At 44.1% G+C, this 23295-nt stretch overlaps 2 protein-coding genes across 3 annotated transcripts; one reads left to right on the top strand and one right to left on the bottom strand.

Annotated features, from left to right (window-relative positions):
* Window positions 1-332: 332 nt before the first annotated feature.
* Window positions 333-14440, top strand: LOC310802668 (transcription initiation factor TFIID subunit 4-like; the record flags this gene model as incomplete). The annotated part of the gene is made up of 15 exons (XM_083667161.1): window positions 333-1518; window positions 1757-1923; window positions 2406-2495; window positions 2990-3163; window positions 3288-3410; window positions 3648-3737; window positions 3870-4046; window positions 4274-4349; window positions 4502-4607; window positions 4948-5117; window positions 5471-5601; window positions 6151-6276; window positions 6915-6971; window positions 10205-10318; window positions 13336-14440. 15 exons carry the CDS (start codon window positions 333-335, stop codon window positions 13495-13497), a joined length of 2949 nt encoding a protein of 982 aa, XP_083523287.1. The 3' UTR covers window positions 13498-14440.
* A 770-nt stretch (window positions 14441-15210) lies between these two features.
* Window positions 15211-23058, bottom strand: LOC310802669 (BTB/POZ domain-containing protein kctd15-like). Of its 2 annotated transcripts, XM_083667163.1 has the most exons (6): window positions 22689-23058; window positions 22384-22451; window positions 21021-21196; window positions 18511-18655; window positions 16944-17246; window positions 15211-16557 (listed from the first exon to the last, which is right to left on the bottom strand). In XM_083667163.1, the coding sequence occupies exons 2-6, from the start codon at window positions 22393-22395 to the stop codon at window positions 16396-16398; spliced, it is 798 nt and encodes a 265-aa protein (XP_083523289.1). In that variant the 5' UTR covers window positions 22396-22451; window positions 22689-23058; the 3' UTR covers window positions 15211-16395. The 2 variants fall into 2 exon arrangements, with proteins under 2 accessions (XP_083523289.1, XP_083523288.1); XM_083667162.1 differs by lacking the exon at window positions 22384-22451.
* Window positions 23059-23295: the final 237 nt, after the last annotated feature.

Below are 23295 nucleotides of genomic sequence, written 5' to 3'. Positions count from 1 at the left end.
TATGCACATTATACAGCAACCTACTGGAGCTGGAACGATTTCACTGGCGTTGTTCTGATGTGGTGCGTCTACCTAGTAGCCCTGTCAAACTGTACAGAGCTTTGATTTGCATATACATGTTTGTTTCATTCGACCTCTTTAGTAATAGGGTATGGAGGTGGGTGGAAACAGCGTGTTGTGGAATAAAACGTTGAATGTTACTTTCTAAATAGGGGTCATACGAGAACCGCGATTCTTTCTAGATATTCTATTTCTATGTTCGAAACCACCACAATGCCCACACGCATGCGTACTTCCTAAAATACAATTTTCACAACGGTCGAACATCAAAGATGGCGGGAGCCTCCGACCCACTGGAGGACATGCTCTTCAATGAGGTAGACGAAAAAGCAGTTAGCGACTTAGTGGGTTCATTGGAGTCGCAACTTGAGAGCCAAAAGACTTTGGTTGCTCCATATTCCGAGATCAAGAGAGAAGGTTCTTCGGGCGCTGTCAATCACTTCTCAGGGAAACTGCGTGATCAAGTGGGGTCTCTGGAGCCGCCACAACAAGGACAACCAAAAGCGGGGTTAAACCAAGAACCCACCGCGAATGAGGCGCACTCTAATAAGATTATCACCTCTTCTACCTCTTCTATTACTACTGGGGGCGTAATAAACGCTGGTACCAATCTGCAAACACATGGAGTAGCTCATACAATTTCTCCCGCACTAGGATCTGTAACTTTGTCTACACAGTCTACTGGCTTCAACCAAGGTACTGTTTTGGGTCCAGCTGGTACATCAATTGTGACTGCTCCCAACCAAAACCTCCAAACTCAAACTATCAGGACTGTTTCACCTGGATTACAGAGTGCAAGCGGTAATATTGGAGCTGTAAAGTTGGTGAACTCGCCTACAGCTGTTCCCCAAGTCGGGTCAGTCGGCTCACTGGCCAACACTGTAATAAGTACTGTCAGTGCGGGTAGCTCCAATATCATTGTGTCTATGGCTTCGCAACCAAATTTTCCTGTACCTCAATCTACAGTGGCTACTCCTACTATTGCATTGCAAAGGCATCCTAATCCCATGGCTAACGCTTCACAAAACGGACTAGACCCTAAAGTTTCTCCTCTGATTACACAAAGTGCAGGTTCCCCCGTTGCCACCACCTCTCAGGTCATGAACCATAGCAACACACTCATGCACACAAAAATGGTGGCAACAAACCAGCCCGTTTCAGGCAACTCAATAATTCTCGGTAACCCACCCTCTTCTATGAATTCACCAATAAGCCAGGCGCAGAGTGTAGTGAGTACCCCAGTCACTCTTACCACGGGGGTGAAAACGACAGTCAACGGTGTGGGTCAGCCCACGGTCACAATCGTGAGGCCGCCCGGGGCCCCTGTGATGGCCACGTCTATACAGCAGCAGAGGCCTGGGATGGTGGCGAGTCCGACGAGGACTGTTGCCCCTCAGCTGGCCGTCAGACCTCAACAGCAGACCATTCAGTTGCCTCCTGGATTTACCATACCACCCGGTAAGGACACACACTGATATTCTGTTTTTAGAACCTGGACACTGACACGTACCCATATGGAGCTGTAACCATGCACTTAGATTTCCTCAATTTTTCTTTTTTTTCTTAGCCTGATTGGTGCAACCTGGCATGTCAATTTGAGAGGAAACCTAGTGCACATCCTTGGATGATTCAGTCACACTGTCTTTTCAACTGCTATAGTGAGAGATGTTGTGTGACTTGGTTTTTTTTCCGTTAGGCATGGTGTTGGTGCGGACCGACACCGGCCAGCTGGTGATGGTCCCTCAGCAGGTTCTGGCCCAAGCCCAGGCTAAGACCCAGCAGTGCCAGGCGGCCTCCAACATCTCTCCTAGGCCTGCAACTCCAACGGCTGGGGCCACCATCAGAGTCAGCGCCCCCAGTCAGGTATGGCAAAAAAGTTTTCTAGAGTAGAGAGACCTGTGGCGCAGAAAGGTGCAATCTAGTTCCAACAGCCAACCTTTTTAGGCCAATGCAGAATGTCAAAATGCTTGTTCATGATGGTCAGCCCTGGTTCTGTGCAAATCCTTAGCTTACAGTCACTCAGGCCAACCCTCGAGAACAAGCAGAAAGACTGCTGGTGGTGAACATACCAGCCCAAGCTGAATCCCGTAACATTCCTTCATGGAGTCCAGATATCGTTCCTGCACCTTTTCACTATTTTCAACTTTGCCACCCCTCCAGATTGGCATCAATGGGTTTATGTTTCCTCCAAGGAGTGTATGGCCAACATGTATTCCAGATAACAATTGTTTATGATCTTGCAATCTTTGAAAGTGAACGAGAAGCAACTCACTGTGTTAAAGTATAGCTCCATGTTTCTTCCTGTGCTGCACCACTGACTTGCTGTTTCCTTCTCTTCTCTGCAGGCCCCAGGTACACCCCAGGCTGTCCGTCTGGCTTCTCCTGTCCAGACCAGGATGGTGCATTCTCCTTCTCCCTCTACTCCTGCTGTACAGGTATGTACTACTTCACCATACTATTTCACCATCAGCACATGTAAACATGAACATAGCTGCCTGCTATGTACCCCTTTCATGCATTTAACCTTTAGCAAATACACAACTGATGTAAATAAAAAAAACAGTTTGAATGCATACATTTTCGGTTTTCCATCCTAGCCTTTCTTTTTTCTTGTAGATTAGTTAGGCTATTTTACTTTTGCTTTGAATGTATCTCTTCATCTCTGTGTCGTGTTGAATATTTTCTTTCAAAGCTCTGTGTTGTGGATGTTTTGTCTCTGTTGTCCTGGCCCGGGTTGTTGTAAAGGTTGTTTTGTCTCTTGTCTTTGTGTTGTCTTTCTGTAGTGGTTGTTTGTCTCTCATAGTTTTGCGATGTGTTGTAGTTCTAGTTGTTTTTTTGTCTCTCAGCTTGCGTTGTCTTGTAGTAGTGGTTGTTTTGGGTATGTATGTTGTCATGCTGAATTGTGATCAATCACTGTTTGTGTCCTCAGAAGGCCATCACGGTGGCTCCTGCAGGCACTGCGGTGTCAGTAAAGATGGCCACTCCTCAGAAGCCCCAGACGGTGATCACAGGAGGCCAGACCCTGGCCAAGCCCATTGTGCGACCCAGTGTAACAGCCAGCGCATCCCCGACCCCTGCAACAGGAACTGGGGTTGTCTCCCAGGTTTGTGCTCAGGGACATGATGTTTGAAATTTCTAACTGATGCTGCACAGATTAACAGATTAAACACTGATTAGCTGCTGTACCAACCAAATAGGACACATTGTTCCATTGTTCTCTCTTATAGGAAATGCAAGAAAACGTGAAGAAGTGCAAAAACTTCCTGGCCACGCTGATCAAGCTGGCATCCCACAATTCCCCATCACCAGACACATCAAAAAATGTGAAGGGCCTGGTACAGGACCTACTGGTGAGTGTCTACCTCCATAGAGGATCATTTGAAATGTAATCATGAGTGATGAGTCTTTTGTAGTTTTTTTTATTTTTATTATTATATATTTTTTTTTATATAAATGTATTTCTCTTGGTTGCATCCACATGCCAGTAGGTTATCTTGTACTGTAATCCATTTCCAACTGTTTTGGGCTCCTACTCGATTGTTCTGCAATCATCGGTGGTAAAACTAACAACCACTTTCTTCAATCAGGATGCTAAGATTGAGCCTGAGGAGTTCACCACCCGCCTACAGGCTGAGTTAAAGTCCTCCCCACAGCCCTACCTCATCCCTTTCCTCAAGGTTGGTTGACTAACGCATCCCTCTTGCTTTTTTACACGCCTACCCGCTCACTGCTGCTGTTTTTCCACGCAGATATTTTTTCATTGGCAATGACATTCCCCATGTAACCCGAAAGTGTTTCACCTTCCACAGAAAAGCCTTCCTGCCCTGCGTCTTTCCCTGCTGAACAACCAGCAGTCTCTGATGGCCTCCACTGCCTCCACCTCCACCCCTGCCACCACCACCACCACCATTAGGGCCCGGTTACCCACCATCCCCGCCACGGGTATCGTCAGGCCAGCCGGCGCTTTGGGAAACACTACTCCCCTGGTACGACCAAAACACTATGATGAGCTCTTTAATTAATCACTTTTCATGTTCTGTTGATGGGCTTAGAATGCATACTAGTGGTGGTAGTTTTAGATTCTGAGCTGTTCTGTACTGCTCAGTGCTCACTGACTCTTGTGAGTTCCGTCTTCTGTCTCTTCTATGTGACATCATCATCTGTGCTGATGGTTCCTCCTCTTTCTCCTGCTTGTTCATCATTTCATTTCCAGGGTGTAAGGAGACCCGGGGTCCAGGGGGTCCAGACCCGCATGCCTATGGTGATCACCCAGACAATACGACCACAAGGTACTACCACTATCAACTTCCTATTCCCTGTCAATGGAGAACCACAACTATGGCATCCTCCTGTGTTATTGCAATTGCCTTGAGTCATTCTCAGGTTACTATTTGCTCACAATGCTATTGAGCAGCCGGTAACTTGCTTATTTCTTGGTCAGGTGCAGTTGCAAGAGGACCCACTTTTATAGCAGGCAGAAGTCCTGTGGGCATCGCCGCCCAGGCCTCTGCCAATCAGAAGAAGCTGAGTGAGGGCGGGACATTCAGGTACTAGATAACCTCATTGGCAGGAACAAATACACAATAGCGACATTAAAATACGCCACCCAAAATTAACCCTGTAAGGCTATACTATCCACATCGTTGGAAATCTAGAAGTTAGTGGGTGATTCACATGATGTTCAATGTGTTTCAATGATGTGGGGACACAGAATTACCACAAGGGGGCAGCATCTCTCTTTTACCTGTATCCAAGAATTGCTAAACCCATATGAACTCCAAACCATTCTCTGCAATGTTCTAACAGAACTTAAAGCTAAACAAACTCATGTCCCTTGAACAGTTCATGTAGTAACCAAAACCCCTGACCTCCTGCCCTCCATCCCAGGGATGACGATGACATCAACGACGTGGCGTCCATGGCCGGCGTGAACCTGAACGAGGAGAACGCCCGCATCATGGCCACCAACTCTGAGCTGGTGGGAACCAAGATCCGCTCCTGCAAGGATGAGGCCTTCCTGCCGCCTGGTCTGCTGCACAGACGTATCCTGGAAATCGGTACGCCTACAACTGTTCTAGGCATAGACGGTGCATTCTGAAGGGCTGCTGTAGTTTCTGTAGCCAACCACTTGGTTTTGATGGAGTTGGTTAGTTGAGTCAGGCTTTGTGTTAGTGCTGTGCTGGAGGAAAAGCCTGCATACCACAAGGCACACCCTCTAGGACCAGAGTTGGTGACCACTGCTGTATGTTCTATCACCCTCAGTTCTAAATACTTCAACATGCTACATGCAGACCAAAGAGACCTTCCACTTGTCACCAAATGACTGAACTCTCCCACCCCCCCCCTCCTGACTGTTGTTGGTGGTGTGAGTGAACCTCAAGCATGTCTCTCTCTCTTTCCCTCATCTCAGCAAAGAAATTTGGAGTGACAGAGGTTCCTGTGGAGGCGGTAAACTTCATCTCCCATGCCACCCAGGCTAGGCTACGCTCTGTGCTGGAGAAAGTGTCCACCATCGCCCAGCACCGTACAGACGGGGGCAAGGTAAGGAAACAGTAGGAGAACAGGACCACAGACAGCAGTACTTGGGCCGGCACCTCAAATTGGCTACTGCTTGAGTCTCTTATAGAATATTCACTTTAGAATCAAAATAAGTACTGCAACCCTTTTCATTCCACTTTTTGCACTGATGAACAGTACATGAATAACCCATGAACAGTACATGAACAGCCCATGAACAGTACATGAACAGTACATGAACAATGCATGAACAGTACATGAACAACACATGAAAATGAGCTGACTAGTACCTAAACACTGCATTAATATGACCAGTCTTCTGCTGCACTGTACCTCTGGCCAGTGAGAACTAAAGGAAGACAGGAACTCACAGGGGAGGAATGAGCCAAAGTGCTCTTCATTAAGTAGGTATCAGCGGCATATCAGAATGTACAGCTTTTTTTGCTATTTATTTGTTTACACTTGGCCCTTCGTAGAGAGGGATACTGAAAAGGTTTGTGCAAATGGTGAACTAAATTGTAAGTCAGCATGAAAAAGGTTGACTACAGACTTGTCTCTCCCCCCCCCCCGCAGGACGAGGAGTGGTATGAGCCGTCGTCAGATGTTCGGGCCCAGCTCCGCTTCTTTGAGCAGCTGGAGAGGATGGAGAAACAAAGGAAGGACGAGCAGGAGAGAGAGATTCTACTCAAGGCTGCCAAAGTAAGTTCCAAACACTTCCTCATGACTGTCAATCAGTACCATTGTCATCTTTTTTAACTTCTCTGCACACACAACAGATTTTTCTGTGTGTGTGTGTGTGGTAAAGTGTTTGCGTGCTTGCCCCCACCCCATGGGAGACAAGTGACACATGAAAGCAGAGGTAATTAGGGAAGTTTGAACAGAGGGAAGGGGAGTTCGAACAGAGTCTCCCTCTAAAGACATCATTAGACACCCCCCCCGCGCGCACACACACACATACACACACACTAATTACCTTAATGTGGAATAGAGATGCCATCCAGCAGGAGATAATTATGTCTCTGCTTCTGTAGAAGAGTACTCCCCAACCACATTAACACTGTCATGTGAATTGGGAGTTGGCCTATTTAATATGCATGGCATGTCAGCAAGAATGCTGTTGTCTTTAGCTATTATTGTGAATTATTGTTAACATTGCGTAAGTATCATGTGTTTTCACTTGCTACACAATTAATTGAATTGTCTTATGTCAGTGACAATTTATCTTAAGCTAGGACTCCAATATCAACATATCAACAACACCTTCCCCCTCATCTTTTTCCATCACACTTGCTTTCTCCCTAGTTCTCTAATCTGATTGTTGTCTTATGTAACTATAGAGTCGTGCCAGGCAAGAGGATCCAGAGCAGGCTCGCTTGAAGGCGAAGGCGAAAGAGGTAAGAGCCTTTATTGTAGTAATTCACAAAAAACATTATTACGTTCATACATGGTGTGTTTGATCAAGTCGTTGGTTGTATAATTTATTCCTATAATAGTCTTGCTTAGCACTTTAGAGTTCACTGTCTTGAGCTGGCTAACATTTAGCCATACCAGTAATGGTGATTGGGATCGCCCGTGTGCTATACATGTCTACTTAAAAACATCTTGACACGAAATTCTACAGTCATCTCATATCTTTGTGGGCTATACACGCATGTCGATATGAAAACAATTAGTTATTTCCACTATTACAAGCATCAGAATACTTTCTGTTTTGCCCTTGGTTTGGAACTCATTTTTCATTACATCCGTGCACCGGAGCATGAAACTTGTTGCTCACTTCAAACAAAAAAAAGGTTGCTCACTTGAGGAACAACACAGACTACTTCATTCGGTTGAAGTAGCTACTCCATTCTATTCAAAGGCACAATGGCAGATTGACATCAATCCACACACAATACCTCAGAATGACAAAGTGAAAACAGGTTTTTAGAAAATTGAAATAATAAAATATCTCATGTACATAAGTATTCAGACCCTTTGCTATGACACTCTTAAAATTAGCTAAAATGCAAAAATGTCATCAACAAATCACTCAATAAGTTGAATTGAGTTCATCTTAATGCAAGGATAATAGTTCATGTAATTTTGGAATTAATGTCTTTGTTTTTATAGTCTCTGATTTGCATAGGAATCAATTATACACTGTGTAGATAAGCATGTCACTACCAACTCAGCAAATTTCATAATTTTCTCTTGATCCTGACAAACTCCCCAGTCCCTGCCAGTGACAAACATGCCTTTATTGCTAAATGCCATGAATGTAAATGTAATGCCCATAACATGATGCAGCTACCACTATTCTTCACACGACAGAAGGTGCGGAAACTGCATTGCATGTGCTGGATTTGCACCAAACTTAATGCTTTGTAGTAAATGCGTCTGGATTAGCCCAGTAAGTGGAAAATGAGGTCTAACATCGAAAAAGTTGAGCGTGTTGAGATCATACAGGAAAGAATAATTTCAACATTTATTAACTGGACATATTAGCCTGAAAACAGTCAAAGCTATTGGCTCAATGAACAGTCATGAGTTAATTTACAAACGCGTACATACTTGACATTGTCATGCACAATAGCATGTCAGATGCAGAATGTTGTGAATGTCATAAAGCCTCGCCTCAGACCCCCACCTCCACCCTGTTCTGCCGTTCCGGTTCTAGGTCAGCGCTCCTCTTTTTAGCTCTCTGCCTCGGGGGACACTAGTCTAGGAGCGTCTCGCTACAGCGGCCCGGAGCAGGCCCTGAAGGAGGAGGGGTCAGGGGGCATTAGCCATAAACCTCTCGCTCTCAGAAGCTAGGAGAGGAGAGGGAGGCTCAGTCCAGATACGCTTTGTCATTTTAGAGGTCGTATCATACAGCTGTGGGTCGGACAGCAACTCTGGTCTTGGAGTGCTATATAATCATTCACTGCAATTAAGAGAATATTGACCAACAAAATATGCAACATAGGCCCATGCTGTTGAACTGGGACACTGAGGTCATTTTCAGAGCTTTTCTACCAAGTGTAATCTTTGTGTCATGTGCCACACGCAGCACATGTGGTGTAGAACAGCTAGGAAAATGACTTCAATGTCCCATCATCAAACAAGTGGAGGAGTTTTCCTCCGCTTTCTTTTTTTTTTTTTGTGCATGTGCACAAGCTGAATTTGGTGGACTATTCTGCTTTGCAGTTACTGTTGAATAAGGTTTTGAATAGTTTCTGTTTTTACCTACTAGGCTTAAGTAGGTAAAAACAGAAACTATTCAAAACGTTATTCCACCGTAACTGCAAAGCAGACATAAAGCCAGTTCTGCAGTTGGTGCACAACATACACACATACATACATGTATACACAGGACATTTCAGAAAAATGATTGGGGTGGTGCAGGATAGAATAGCATCACGAATGTGTACTCATACAAAATAGTTGCCATGGAGCAAATGAAGTTGTTTTCTTTATCATTTCAATTCAATTGTCCATGTTGCCTAATTCCGTTTTTATGTCTGAATTCCGTGATTCCGTCCGCGTTTTCCGCATAACAGAAATGATAGTGACCTATGAATAGAATACGGTTCATACCTCTGTATGACATTAGAAGATAAGTAGTGTTCCAACCACCAACAGTATGAAGGTTTAGTGGTATTACTAATACGCATGCTATGTAGAAGAGTAGGCCTCATAGTAGTACATTAAAAACAAGTTTGAGTTTGAAGCACCAACTTGTGTTATTGGACTAAGGCGTGTGGAGCTGAGGGAGGCTGTTGCGGTGCAGAGTGGTGTACGGTAACCTGGTTCTGCCTCCACCACTTTATCACTCAGACAGAGATCTGAGCCATAGGCAACACACTGCCTACAGAGCCCCACTTTCTGCCTGTCTCCTGCCCTCATAATGCCTCCAAACACAGATCCTCAGAGCCTGCAGCACACGAGCACACACACACACAAACAAACACAAACACACACCCTTAATATGTTTCTATGTATCTTAACATCCAGATACGGGTTAAAGTTCTGTGTGTACCACGTCACCTGTGTGTGTGTGTGTGTGTGTGTGTGTGTGTGTGTGTGTGTGTGTGTGTGTGTGTGTGTGTGTGTGTGTGTGTGTGTGTGTGTGTGTTTGCGTGTGTGTGTGCGTTTGGGAGTGTAGTTTGCGAGTGTGTTTGCGTGCGTGCGTCATGTGCATCACTTCCCTTCCAATTAGCATTCCAGGGTCTTAATGAGGATGCGAAACGTTGCCTCGAATTATGTCCTCTGTCGATTCATCTCCTCGTCACTTGTTTTCCCCCCTTTGGAGAGGGCAGTTGTTTAAGCTTCCAGTATCAGTCTGTAACATTAGTCAGCTAGTCAGCGTTAGCCAGCCACTCAACACTTGGCATAACAGTCCAAGTGTTTCACGACAGATAACATTGCTGCTCTCTACATGACATTGTTGAGCTTTCTATGACATGATCTGTTATTTCTGTGGTATCCATCTATGACATGGTTCGATAATCCTCTCCCAGAGGTCTTTGTATTCGGCGGTCCTGTATTTGATGACATCCATCTCTATAAGATGATGACAGCTGTCATTCTATGACACTCACCGTAGGTACTGGCTGGCCTAAATATGTGCGTGTGCGCCACTCTCTCTCTCTCTCTCTCCTCACAGATGCAACAGAACGAGCAGGCCCAGATAAGGCAGCGGGACGCCAACCTCACCGCCCTCGCTGCTATAGGGCCGCGCAAGAAACGCAAGATGGACTCACCAGGGGGCTCCACTGAGGTAAGGATGGCATGTCTGTTTGCCAACCACTTTGAGTCACCCAATGAAAACCCAGCGTTTTACATACAAGCTTTACTTCCTCACCTCTCTGTCATCAACACGTGTATGTACACTCCCACACACACACACATACACACACACACACACACACACACACACACACCAGGGGTGGGTGGTGGAGGTAGAAAGTACAGGCTCATTGTAATGCATGGAATGGAATGAGGAATGGTATCAAACACGTGTGTTTGACACGATGCATGGGATGAGGAATGTTACATTTACATTTTGGACATTTTTATCCAAAGCGACTTACAACAAGTACATTTGTCTGAAGTAAGTGAATCATCTATACATCAGTCATCATGAGCAAAAATCTATGTTAGGACCAGGTGCCATTGGCAGTCACAATGCTAGAATTATTTATTTATTATTATTATTTTTTATATTCTTTATTATTACCGGTAGAGGAACTGTACAGAGGGGTAGTAGGGATGAAGAGGTCTTTAGGAGGGACAGAGATGGGTCTTCTGTCTACGGCGGAAGATAGGTAGTGACTCTGCAGTCCTGACAGCAGTGGGAAGCTCGTTCCATCAGCGCGGCGCCAAGACAGTGAAAAGCCGTGACTGAACACCGCGACTGCTGCATCCTCATGGAGGCGGCGGTGCCAGGCGGGCAGCCGAGGTGGAAGAACGGAATGATCAGGCAGTGGTTTGGAGGCTAACCATTGCTTGCAAGTAGGGAGGAGCTGTTCCCTTTGCTGCCCGGTAGGCGAGCACCAGGGTCTTGAATCTGATGCAGGCTGCTACCGGGAGCCAGTGAAGGGTGCGGAGGAGGGGGGGTGACATGGGAGAATTTAGAGAGATTGAACGCCAAACAGGCAACAGCAATGTGTTTGATACCATTCCTCATTCCATGTATTACAGTGAGCTCTTCCTCCAATTTCTGCCTCCTCTGACACACACACACACACACACACACACACACACACACACACAAACCCAAACCCCCCTCCCCCCCATCCAGGGAGCAGAGTGAATGTGACGAGAGTTGAGTGAAGGGGGTCAGCGTGTGCCTACAGGCTTGTGGGTGTGTCTGCACCGCACCCCCCCCCCCCACCCATCCATCCACCCACCCCCTTCCACAACCCTGAGGGTAGCCATAGATTTTCGGCTCTGCAGAAATGAGCCTGAGGCGGTAACATAGCTCGGGGCGGCTGCAGTATGGGCGCCTCTCACCCGCCACTACCCCCTCCCCCCCTTCCCTTTCCCCCACATCCAAGCCTCAGGCCTTCCTCCCAGCGGTCCCAGACAAAGGCAGAGGCCTCTGTGCAGGGTGAGAGAGCGGGGGATTAGGAAAGAGGGGGAACATTTAAGGGAAGGGGGGGGGGGTGAACTTTGCCAGATGCTTAAGCGTGAGAAGGATGGTAAAATAATATCTCAACAGCCAAGTTCGTCGTTCATTCGTCAATCAAGCTACTTCTCGCTAGCTACCCAGTCGGCTAGTTTGAAACGGAACCATGTAGGATGTCAGACAGTTGACTTGCAGTTGGTAAACAAGTTGTCAATGAAATGCGTAGATGGTTTAGTTAATCAGCGAGCCAGTTGTTTATATGAGTTCATTAGAAATGCGACGGTTGCCTGCATTGTTAGCCTGCACTCATACATCCCCACAGGGCCTGAGGGGGTTGCGGCTGATGTGTGTATATCAAGCCTGATCACGCCTGCAGACGGGAGCTAAGGGGCCTGCCGGAGCTCCCGCGGGCAGATTGGTTACAAAGAAACCGACTCAGAGAACCAAAAAATCATTTGTGCTCTTAGCTCATGTGAATGGGCGTCGTCGCCTGGTGAACCTCAAAGTCATGAGACGATCTAGAATTATCTTTGACCAATTTGAGTTAGAATAGTGATCTTGTGCTTTCCCTGCTCCACTGTGGTGAGGGATTATAAGAGTCTCTACTGGGTGCGTGATGTTTGGGGCGTTATGTTCAAATATGGAAGACAGACCCCTGGGCAGTGTGTGTGTGTGTGTGTGTGAGAGAGAAAAAAGAAAGCAAAGGAGGTTAGCTAGCATGCCTGCAGGCTGTGGAGCGTTATAATGTTCTGATTGTGTTCCTGTATGGACCTGGAGCCTCATTCCTATCCTCTGGTGTCAGCTCACCCCTCAGGCTCCCAGCACACACAAATGGTATATAGCCCATTTATAAAATGGCTACTGCCAATGGCTTACAAAACAACCATCGAATCCAAACACACATTTTGGGGAGACATAAGACATCAAATTGGTTCCCAAACTACCCTCCCTAATGGACTGGCACAGTCCCAACCACCAGCCAGGGAACCACAAGCAATATGTATTACAGCAGTCACTGGAGGCTTATTTAGGAACATGTGAAATTACAATAAGTTCACGTTGAAATTTGCATTTTATCTGTAATGTTTCGAATGTCGTACCCCATCGAACAAGCCCCAGGACTTTTCACTGGCATGGGAAGCAATGCATCAAGCCATGTTCTGTTTGATATCATAGCTTATGAATTAATTTTCTTTTTTTAAACTGTGCTCTTTTGATAATATTGCATCTTGGGAAAGCGGGCGTGTTGGAGCAGTGTCTCTGAATGGAGATCGTACTGGCTACCGTGCTCTGTAGCCATGGGGTTTAGGGTGTGGCCTCTCCCTGGGGCTAGGGACACACCTTGCATGTGAAGGTGTGGGGAGGAACACACAAGCCTGGGCTTTGAGAGTGATTCATAGTAATAGTGGGTGAGAATGGGAGGAGTAAAGGTAGAGCCTCACATTTTCTAGGTTGAGCACTGCTTGTGTGAGGGGGGGGGGGGGGGAAAGCGAATTATCTGTGAATGGAATCATCTCAATATGTGCTCTCAAAAGATTACCTGTCAATTCATCATGATGGCTTGTTTTTAATTAGCTTCGACACATTTTTAAGTCTTAAATCTGTGTAATACATCCTCTCCAGAGCCAACCCTCTCCATTGTTGTAACACGGGCGTTTTGTTCCCAGGTTGCTTCAGGCTCAGGGGCCAGCTCATCCACAGCCTCCTCCCCACGCCAACAGCTCCGTCAGAGGATCACACGAGTCAACCTCAGGGACTTCATCTTCTGCCTGGAGCAGGAGAGGACGACATCTAGGTCCTTACTGCTCTATAAGGCTCTCCTGAAGTAGGGTGTCCCACAGGGGCCCGTACTCGGCCCATCCTCGGCAAGTCGTTTCCCTTTCCCTCCTTCATCTACACATATTCATTCCCTCTATTTCACTCCCCCCCCCCCCCCTCCAATCTACTGCTAGTCCCTAGCCATATCTCCTCCCTCCATCATCCATCCCCTTCCTTGGACCCATCCTGGTCGCCCTGCTCTTTCACTACGCCCCTTCCTTTTAGTTTCTTCTAGTCCCTAGTCTCCTTCTCTAGCCATGTGTTTAGGACAGTGATAGCCCAGAGGCCTGCCCACGCCAGGCTAGTTTTTACCACCACTCTCGCTCAGTCCCTCAAGAGGTGCTTTTTGAGTCTCTGTCAAACTAAATTCGAGTAAATTCTATGTCAGTGTTCTTGCTATCGTAGTCAAAAGGCTACTCACTCAGGACGCTACCCAACAGCATGCAGACTACGGACTTGGTATTCACATGTAAGTTTGGTCATTCTGGTCAGGATCCATGCTTAAGATCAACACACTTGTCTGTGCTGTTTAGATATTACAAATGTATTGATAAGGAGGAAGGAACAGTTAGAAAATCAAATATGTTTGTATTTTATTTACTGTGCAGGCACTAAGTTGAAAAGGAAAAAAAATACATTTTAACATGATTTATTCACCACCATATTTTGAATGTTAAGTACAATTGTACTGATAGTTGTCAGATGAATGTACCGAGAGTACTGTGATGCCTCTTTTGCAACATACCACATTAACACATCCTGGTACTGCAAGGGTTCATTCAAGGTATTGAGCATCATGTCAGATTTTCTTGCATAACTTCAAAAAGTATATGATTTTGTTTTTTGTGTGTAAAATGATGCAAAATTCTGTACCTGGTCATTTGCATATTTGGAATAATTTGCCTATTCAAATGTCTGTTCTATGTTTAATACATAGACTCATCTCCTATTGTAGACAGTGATTCTTTATCAATTCCCTTTAGGTTTATAAAATGCCATTTTTAAAATGTATCATCAGACAACCTCATCCCAGAATACAGAGAGCTGGCTCTCATTTACAGAACCCTCACTCAGGCAGGCTTATGAAATGAATACAACAATGTCATATGAAGCTCCATTCCTCTAGTTTTCTCAAGACCTGTATTCTATCCACAACTTTTCCTATCCTGGAAAAGAATGACATTGCTAATCTAAATCCAAGATTCAAAAGATACTGTTCTAATGCTCAAAATATTCATCAGTCATTATTTGTGCAGTATTTTTCTAATGCTAATTGGATACTACTGCTTCCTTATTTGTTAAAAGGCAGTTGTTTTCAGTTGAATTTTTGGAATGACTGTACATTGAGGGTTTTTAATGCTTTAAATGTCTTTTTTACAGTAATGGGCATTTGTTTGTATAGTGCATAGGTCTAATTAATAAATAAAGCTGTGGTGTATGTATATTCAGTAAGAGTCTGGGTCATAAGCACCCAGCTATGTGTTGAAGGACACATTTTTGTGACTATTTATATTTCCTACAGTCTGTGCATTCAAGCCTGACGCATTTCAGGCAATGCAATTTTACTATTGTTTGTACCTTTGCAAAAAATGAAATAAAGAAAATGGTTGAAAAGAAACCAAAATAGCTTCAATTTATTGGTGTCGGGCTAGATGCTGTTGTTTTTTAGGAAACAAACCTTGTTTTGACCTGTATAGCTTCGGGTGAATATTTGTTGGTTTGTTGATACCATGGACTTATGGTAGATATGACGCCGCCATAGTCAACTGCAACATCTGCCTTTTGGTAATGGGATCGGGAAAAGGAGGTTAAAACCAAGACGGAGTAGAACCATATAATTTGAGGATAAATGTGTACATTAAGCATTGTTTGGATGGTCTTTCCAGAAAGTTCTGAAACTCTGTGACTTGGGTAACCAGAGAGGAGTGAGGATGAGGTAAGAGAAGGGGGGAACATTTGAAGTGTTTGTGTCAGAAGGAGCAGCCTACCCGCAGTATTGTGTTCGGACAAAGATGTACTTCATGACAGTGTTGATTTTAATAAAAACTTGCAACATGAATAATCTTGTATGGTTACACCCAACTTTGCTAAGTTTGGATTGTTGCGGTTTTATGAAAAGGAACAACTGAGATCATCTTTTTATCAATACAAATTAAAAGTGGTGACACACTAAGCAAACACATACCTTAGACATTAGTTATTGAAATTGCAGTTATATAAAAAAAAAAAAAAGATCTTTAAATTATGTGCATTTTGGCACCATATCACATACACAAATCACCATTCAAATGAATTTGTGTACATCATGAAAATGTATTTATCAATTTAATTAACAATATCCCAAAACTCAGATCCCATTATGTCCTTGGACATCTCATAATACAAATATCTACACATGACACCTGCTGTGTTAAGATCAGCGTACTGTATCGTTTGCCCTCCAAGGTAAAAATGTGTCTCAAGTAGTCATAAAAGAATGCAGTGAACTCAAAAATATTCTTCCTGTGGCAGGACAAGAAGTGGATGGTTTGTGTGTCTCTGACCTGGAGTCACTAAGCTCCTTATCAGGAGGCTGGTCCTGGGCACCACCTGGGCACCTGTTCACTCAGTCCAAAGGGATGTTTCCCTTACCTCTGAATCAAAAACATCACTAGTGGAAATGGAAGCTGAGCACAACAGAAGAGCTCTCCCTTGACAAGTTCGTCATTCCAGGGAACCCCTTTTTTCTATGGTTCTTGTATGTATACTATACAAGTCTTTTGGTCCCAAACCTACATGGCTCTTGTTTGGTCAATATTGCCTTTGGCACATGGTTTCCTCTCTTTCAGACCAAAAGACAATAAGGAAGACTCATGTAGTAGATGAGTTTGATTGTTTCGTAGGTGACATCTCTCCGATGTTGGCCTGAGCTAATCCAGAGGCTCCTGTTTGATCCTGATCGGGGTGCTGCTGATAGACTGACCCCTCCTGAGCTCACGACACAAGACATACTCGCTGAACTGGGAGGAGTCGACGCCACCGCCACATGACGCTGTCACATTGAAGCCCTTCTGGAAAAGCCTCTCCAGAACCTGCATATAGGACAAGAATAGAGTGTCAAATCACACACATCCTGTCAATACATTCCCCTCATCGATAGCATTCTGCACTAAGTTGATAACTGAGATGAACTGAGTTGAGTCTGCAAAATTCTAAGTTGAGTCTGAGTCTCCCGAGTTACAGAGTTGATTCTCCTGTTTACTGTTTCTCCTGTTTAGCCTGCCATGTTACGGAGTTTATTCTACCATGTTACTGAGCTACTGTGTTGACTAGTCTGAGTTTGCTTTGTTATGAAACTGAGTCAGTCTACAACGAAAGCACCATATCACCACACGGAAGCATCATATCACCACACGGAAGCATCGGATCACCACATGGAAGCACTGTATCACCACACGGAAGCACCGTATTACCACACCTGCACTGAGTTGAGCCTGCAGTAGCCGTTGAGGGGGAACCGTATGACGTGCGTGGGGTCCTGGTTCCAGCCGGCGTTGACCGAGTTGCACATGACGTCCCCCGTCTCGGGGAAGATCTCCTCGATGAGCACCTTCTCCCCGCTGAGGGCGATCCTCTCGCCCAGGTCCGGGCTGACCCGCACCACCAGGCACTCGCAGGGCGGGCTCTTCTGGGCCTCCCGCTCCACCTGCCAACGCTCCAGCTCACGGAGCATCGGCGTCAGTTGGTAGTAACGCGCCTCTTCACACAGCTGAGGGAAGTCCTGCAACACACACACTGATATCAACACACAAACTGGTGTACTTGCAGGGTTTGGGTTTGAATTTCAAGGGCAGCCGGGGTGCTAGACTCGATCATAATATATCATGAAAAAAATCAACATGGACTTCCAGACTTCCATTTTCACGATAGGCAGTGAAAATGTGATGGTGGGTCTGGGCTTCTTTTTAGGGCACACCCAAGAGTCGATCTGTCATTTTAACACGAAAAACACATACTGGATACAGTATCTATATGCTATCGCTCTCTTTGACATATTGTGTGATGTCTGCTCTGTACACCCCATTTCTCACCCACAAGACGACGCAGTACCCGTAAGCTACATTTCTCCCCTGCTCAGTATAACATCTCCCTACATGCCCCATATTGTGATGCTATTACAGCCTATACAAACACACTACAGCAGACTATCTATTCATAATTACGGCTTGTGAAAGAGAAAGGGCAGCTTTTTTCTCTCCCTTTGCTCCATACTGCTTCTGACAACAAGCATTCACAGAGCTTACAGAGCGGCTTCCCCCCGCAGGCTCCACTCTGTATCAAAGCTCTGCCTCCTTAGCTCCCCTCCCCTCGTAGGCTTGGAGCGAGGGATAGATGTGTTTTATAAAAAGGGGCTCTGTCTGCGGGGCACTTGAGTCATCCTGTGCAGAATAGCAGAAGCAACACTAACTACAGGGAGGTAGATGAGAGGGATGCAATATGCACACTGACACACACACACATACACATGTACACACACACACACACACACACACACACACACACTGACACTCTCTCACACATACACACACACCCCCTCCTCACACATACATTTAACAAAACACACAGTGCCCCTGCTGTAAGCCATGCAGAATGGAGCCCAATAGGAGCCAGGCCGCAGGTGGAATGGTGCACTGATTTAAGTGTCTCACACAGTGAGTGAGAGGTACTGCTGTGATAGGCATTGCAGGATCATTTGATCATTTTCCATTTTGAAAAACCATGTTGAATTTGCCTCAAGAAAGAAAAGCAGTTGCTATGATTATGTGCGTTTGTTCAACTCATTTAGTGCCAAGGGTGAATAAAGTCACCCAAATTGTCAGCTTTCTAGAGTGCCAAGAGGTGACTTTATTCACCAGAAATGCATAAATGATGATGCTTCATTTTGTGGCCAAACAAAGTATTGTTGCTAGGTAAATACCACATTATCACTTGGTACTCTAGGTGGTGAGTGTTCCGAAGTGTGCCTTCCAATCCCTATGGGCTACCTTGAAGTCTTCCGGGAGCAGTAGTTTGCAGGTCCTGAGGAAGCTGAGGATGTAGCGGAATATGTCTCCATCCCTGTCGATGAAGTAGTGCTGCTTCAAGCTGTCCAACACGATAGGCTCTGTCCCATTAAACAGACGGCTGATTCTGGAAATAGACAATGGTTGGGAGCTCCTTTAAGTACAGATAAATGAAAAACGAAAATATGTTCAGTGAGCCCTTAAACTGCAGTAATTGACTGCACAGTGTGGTCTAAACTATTTCAGGCAGAAACCTATAGCACAGATATCCACCTAGTCACTTACGTTTGTATGAATAGCATCCACTAAAAGCGACAAAGATTTGCATCGCGCACATATCAGTTATAGTAAAGCTATCCTAGTGAGTAGGCATGATAACTCGTGACCTTAGAATTATAAGGTTCCATCTCCGTTTAGTGTAGTTCAGAGATATTGAGCATCAAAGTTCTCACATCCCAGCTGGAAAAACTGTTATGTTGTATACTCTACTTTTATAGCTCAACAAGACCATCACCCTGCAGGTACTTAGAGTATAGAATATGAAAATCCTGGAACATTTGGAAATGGGATTTTTTGAGATGGTCCAAACGGAGATGGAACCTTATAATTCTGAGAGCTCAGATCCTGTTCAGAATTATAAGGTTCCATCTCACCCTTCAGAATGTAAAACCCTACATTTTAAAGAATAACTATGACCATTGATTTGAATGAATTGATTTATATATAATATATTATTATATCAAAGCCAAAAAAGCAAATTGTGCAAAATAGTGTTCTTTGTATTTGCAGACAACACAGAAAGGTTGTGAATAATGTACAAACTTTTTTAAAATATTTTAAAAACATCTTAAAAACATCTTTTAAAACCATTTATTTGATTAAACCATTATTTAACCATTATTATAAACCACCATTTATGTAACAAAAACAATTTAAATATTCTAAAATAAATGGGGCGACTTTTATCATACTAAGTTCTTCTTAAACACTAATAATGCATAATTTATACTACTTTAAATCTGCTTTTAAACTGTCAGTATACTTTATATATCAAGTGTATAAAGCAGTATACCTAACATACTTTAAGTATACTTAATACATGTATTGTTAGTGATCAAGTACAACTTAGTATAATAAAAGTCGTTCCAAAATGTCACCATTTAAGTATAACTTGAGTATAGACCATTTTTCAAAAGTCAATTTAGTAACTGGCCGTGTTGATGGTTGGTCGTACTGACTGCAATGTTGAATAATCTTGCAACTAAAGTTAGCTAAAATCCATTCATAATATGCAAGACAAGTAAGGTTAGGTAAAGTTAGATAACTTAGCTGCACATATCAAGTTGATGGTGAGCTAGCTAATACTAATGTTAGAGAACTAGCTAACGTTAGCTAACGAATTGCAAGGTGGTCATGTTAACTAACTTGTGTTATGTTACCATTTACGTTAGGTTAACTTACCGATCACGATCACTACTAGTGAACTACATGGATAAGAGGTGGATTTTGATTGTCCGTCTGTGTTCATTCAGGGTTATGATTGGATCACAAGTAGAACTTAGTATGTGGTGTTGGAACGTAATTTATGAATTACGAACCAAAACCTAACCCCTAACCCTTTTAAAAAGAAAAATACACTGCAAATACATTAATATATGTCCAACAATTAAGTATAGGTAAATAACTAGTTTTCGACAAAAATGTGACATAGAACCTTATAATTCTAACGTCACGAACTGGCCAACTATACATCAACCAAGACGATCCTAGAACCTCCTCATCACATTATATTAATATAATATTTTGTCCTTTGACTTTCAAGCAAACAAACTAAACAATAAAGCTACCCCTCACTCTGGGCAAAATAGAACAGAGGTTACATTAATCTTTACTACTCTCACTTCTCTATCACTTCTCTCTCTCTCGACATCGATGCCAAATGTTCTCTAAAACCCACTGCTCATCTTTCCTTCTCTGCCTGGGGTGCTCCTTCAGTCTTCCAGCAGGACTCTCACCTCACAGCCCCAGGCCAGCTCAGCCTTTCTCAGCTCCACTCTCTTTGTCCTCCCAACAGCAATTAAAATCTACCCTTTTCTCCACTCTTTCCTGCCCTCTCTCTCTATTTACTTGCTCTCTCACAAATTGGATATCACGAATGAAAAGGAACCATGTAAAATATGTGGGGACCTACGGCTTCTGTAAGCTTATACGATAGCTGATATTTTAATATTTTGCTTTGTTGTTATCATGACTCAAATCATGCACCTTATTGAATATTGTTTACATTTCACTACAAATGTAGTGTGCTGTGTGGATGTGTGCATCTACTGAAAACTCACTTATGTTAGGCTTTCAGAAGACCAGTGTACGGTGTGGACTGACATTGTGGTATAACGTGGTAATTCAACACTAACTTGATCTGTATGAAAATGAATTCTAAATTCTAAATCAATTCAAGTTCCCCAGGTGTCACATCATGAGTCTTCCCTTACCTGGACTCTGGGTATTTGGTGAGAGTTGCCAGGCTGCTGGTGTACATGTGCCCTCCTACGTCAATGTGGACTGGGGCGTTGGCTTTGGTGAGCTGGGCCGCTGAGGGGATGCCCTGTGAAGCCATCGGAGAGACTGGGGACCGGCTCAGAGACATCCTGGACATGCTCCGTCCCTCCTACAAGGAATCAATGAGAAACAGGAAACAGAACAAGACCATGAAGGACAGGTAAAGTGCGTGTGCACTGTCCAGTATCTGTCTCCAGTCAGCAGCTCCGTCTCGTCCCTTTAGATCAAGTGAGACTGACTTGAAACCAGTTCTATACCTGCCGGATAGTGAGACCGACTTGAAACCAGTTCTATACCTGCCGGATAGTGAGACCGACTTGAAATCAGTTCTATACCTGCCGGATAGTGAGACTGACTTGAGATCAGTTCTATACCTGCCGGATAGTGATGGGATCTTGGTGGATGTCTTGTTGTAATGTCTACTTTTAATCAAAGAGAGTAGTATTGTAATGACTGGTAGATCATGAGATATGGTTCAGACTCTAGTTGGCTATAGCCAATTAATAAAAAATGTGAAACTGTCTAACAGTGTCAATAAATACCCTTCCCACCACATTTCAGAGATGAGGAGAAGTCTGAATATTTCCAACTTAACATGTAATATTCATGAGCTACAGTAGTTTAGGTTGGCCACACTGAGGAACAGAGGGCGTCCATCACCCCAGGGCAACAGGCAAGGGCAGCTTCTGGACTAATTGAACCATCCCCCCCATCAAGTCTCTCAATTGTAAAGAAGTTCTTTGAACCATAAAAGGTGAACAGGAGGTGAACTTCATTCAGTTGTTTTGCCTGGGGCGAGTTGCCCTGGGCTGAACAAGCAGAACAGACCTCTGAATATTCCAGGGTGTTGTCTTCCTTGTCAAAACCTAATAAATCCACTTCATATTTTCCCAAAACATATCTCAAATTCTAACGCTAACATACTTAATATAATGCAAATATTCTAGGTTTACCGTCTACCCTTGTATCCTACTTGCCAGAGTAAATTATTTTGATCAATTAACCATATTGTGAGATTCGCTGTAATTGCCCTATTCTTACAAACATGTGTCTAATTACGGATACATATTGGGCTAATATACAGTATGCACAAAGAATAGCAATTCCCCCAGAGCTTCCAGTTATTAAAGCAATAAAGCATAGTAGGGATCCATAAATTACAAACTCGGATAGCACCTCCAAATATGCCTACTGACAGCGCCTAAATGAACCAGGGACACCACATTGAAACATTGTTAATAAATAGGCTGAACTATACACCAATTAAATTAAGCAAATTGAACCTACCCACCGTACCGTTTCAAACATTTTAGCAGGTCAGATGCGGTCCGGGGATGATTCTATCAGTCGCTGTTCTTGTTCCCCTGTTTCAGTATATATTCGGTCAATACGCCGCGGCACAATCCAAGTATGATATCCCAATAATGCCTTTAGGAGCGCCGTGTGAAGTCCAAATATTTGAAAACTTTGGGTTACAATTCCGGGAATCTACCCCAATGCTAGGATTTAAATGTGTTGCTGTGTCTTTAAGATTCTGTGCCAGACAGACTACAGGCTCGCCACAAAAAAAAAACTACAAACGAAGCAAATCGCGTCCTTACCTGGGACGACACGGACACAGAAGACATAGGCTATATACTTGGCTTCTCCCTTCCAATTTGATCTGTGAGAAATGTCGGCCTTCCGTCGTTTGCTTATATCCGTCGTTGTCCTCGTCTTTCTTTTTTCTGATATGCCGTCGAGTCTTTCTACGAAGAAAGCCAGTCCATCTCCAAATAAGAGGAGGGCGCTGAAAGAATTCTTGCTCGGGGCTCTCCAAACGGCCGAAGGGCACGGATTAGGTTACAATAGCGCAGCCTATTCTCCCGCATCAACTCGCTTCAAGAAGAAAATTGTGATCCTCTGTCTCTTATTCCAAACGTTAATCTGATTTTACCAACAATATTTCTAAATTCGTATTCCTAAAAACGATGTCTGTTTCGTAGGTTTAAAGGGTTAATCTGTCTCCGTAGCACATTAGTGTCATACTTCTCTCACTGGGTTTACCAATGTGAATGAGGCAATTATGAGTAAAACTTAAATCTAACTTGTTGATAAAATGTCTATTTATGATAAAATGTCTATTTATGGAGCCTACTGTCAATAGTACCCGAGTCTACTGTCCAGATATTATAAAAATGAATCGTTAATGCAGAGAGCGCGTATCCC

The sequence above is a fragment of the Argentina silus genome, assembly GCF_951799395.1.
Source record: "Argentina silus genome assembly, chromosome: 3".
Taxonomy (NCBI): Eukaryota; Metazoa; Chordata; class Actinopteri; order Argentiniformes; family Argentinidae; genus Argentina; species Argentina silus.
This window is presented reverse-complemented; position numbering and strand designations above follow the sequence as displayed.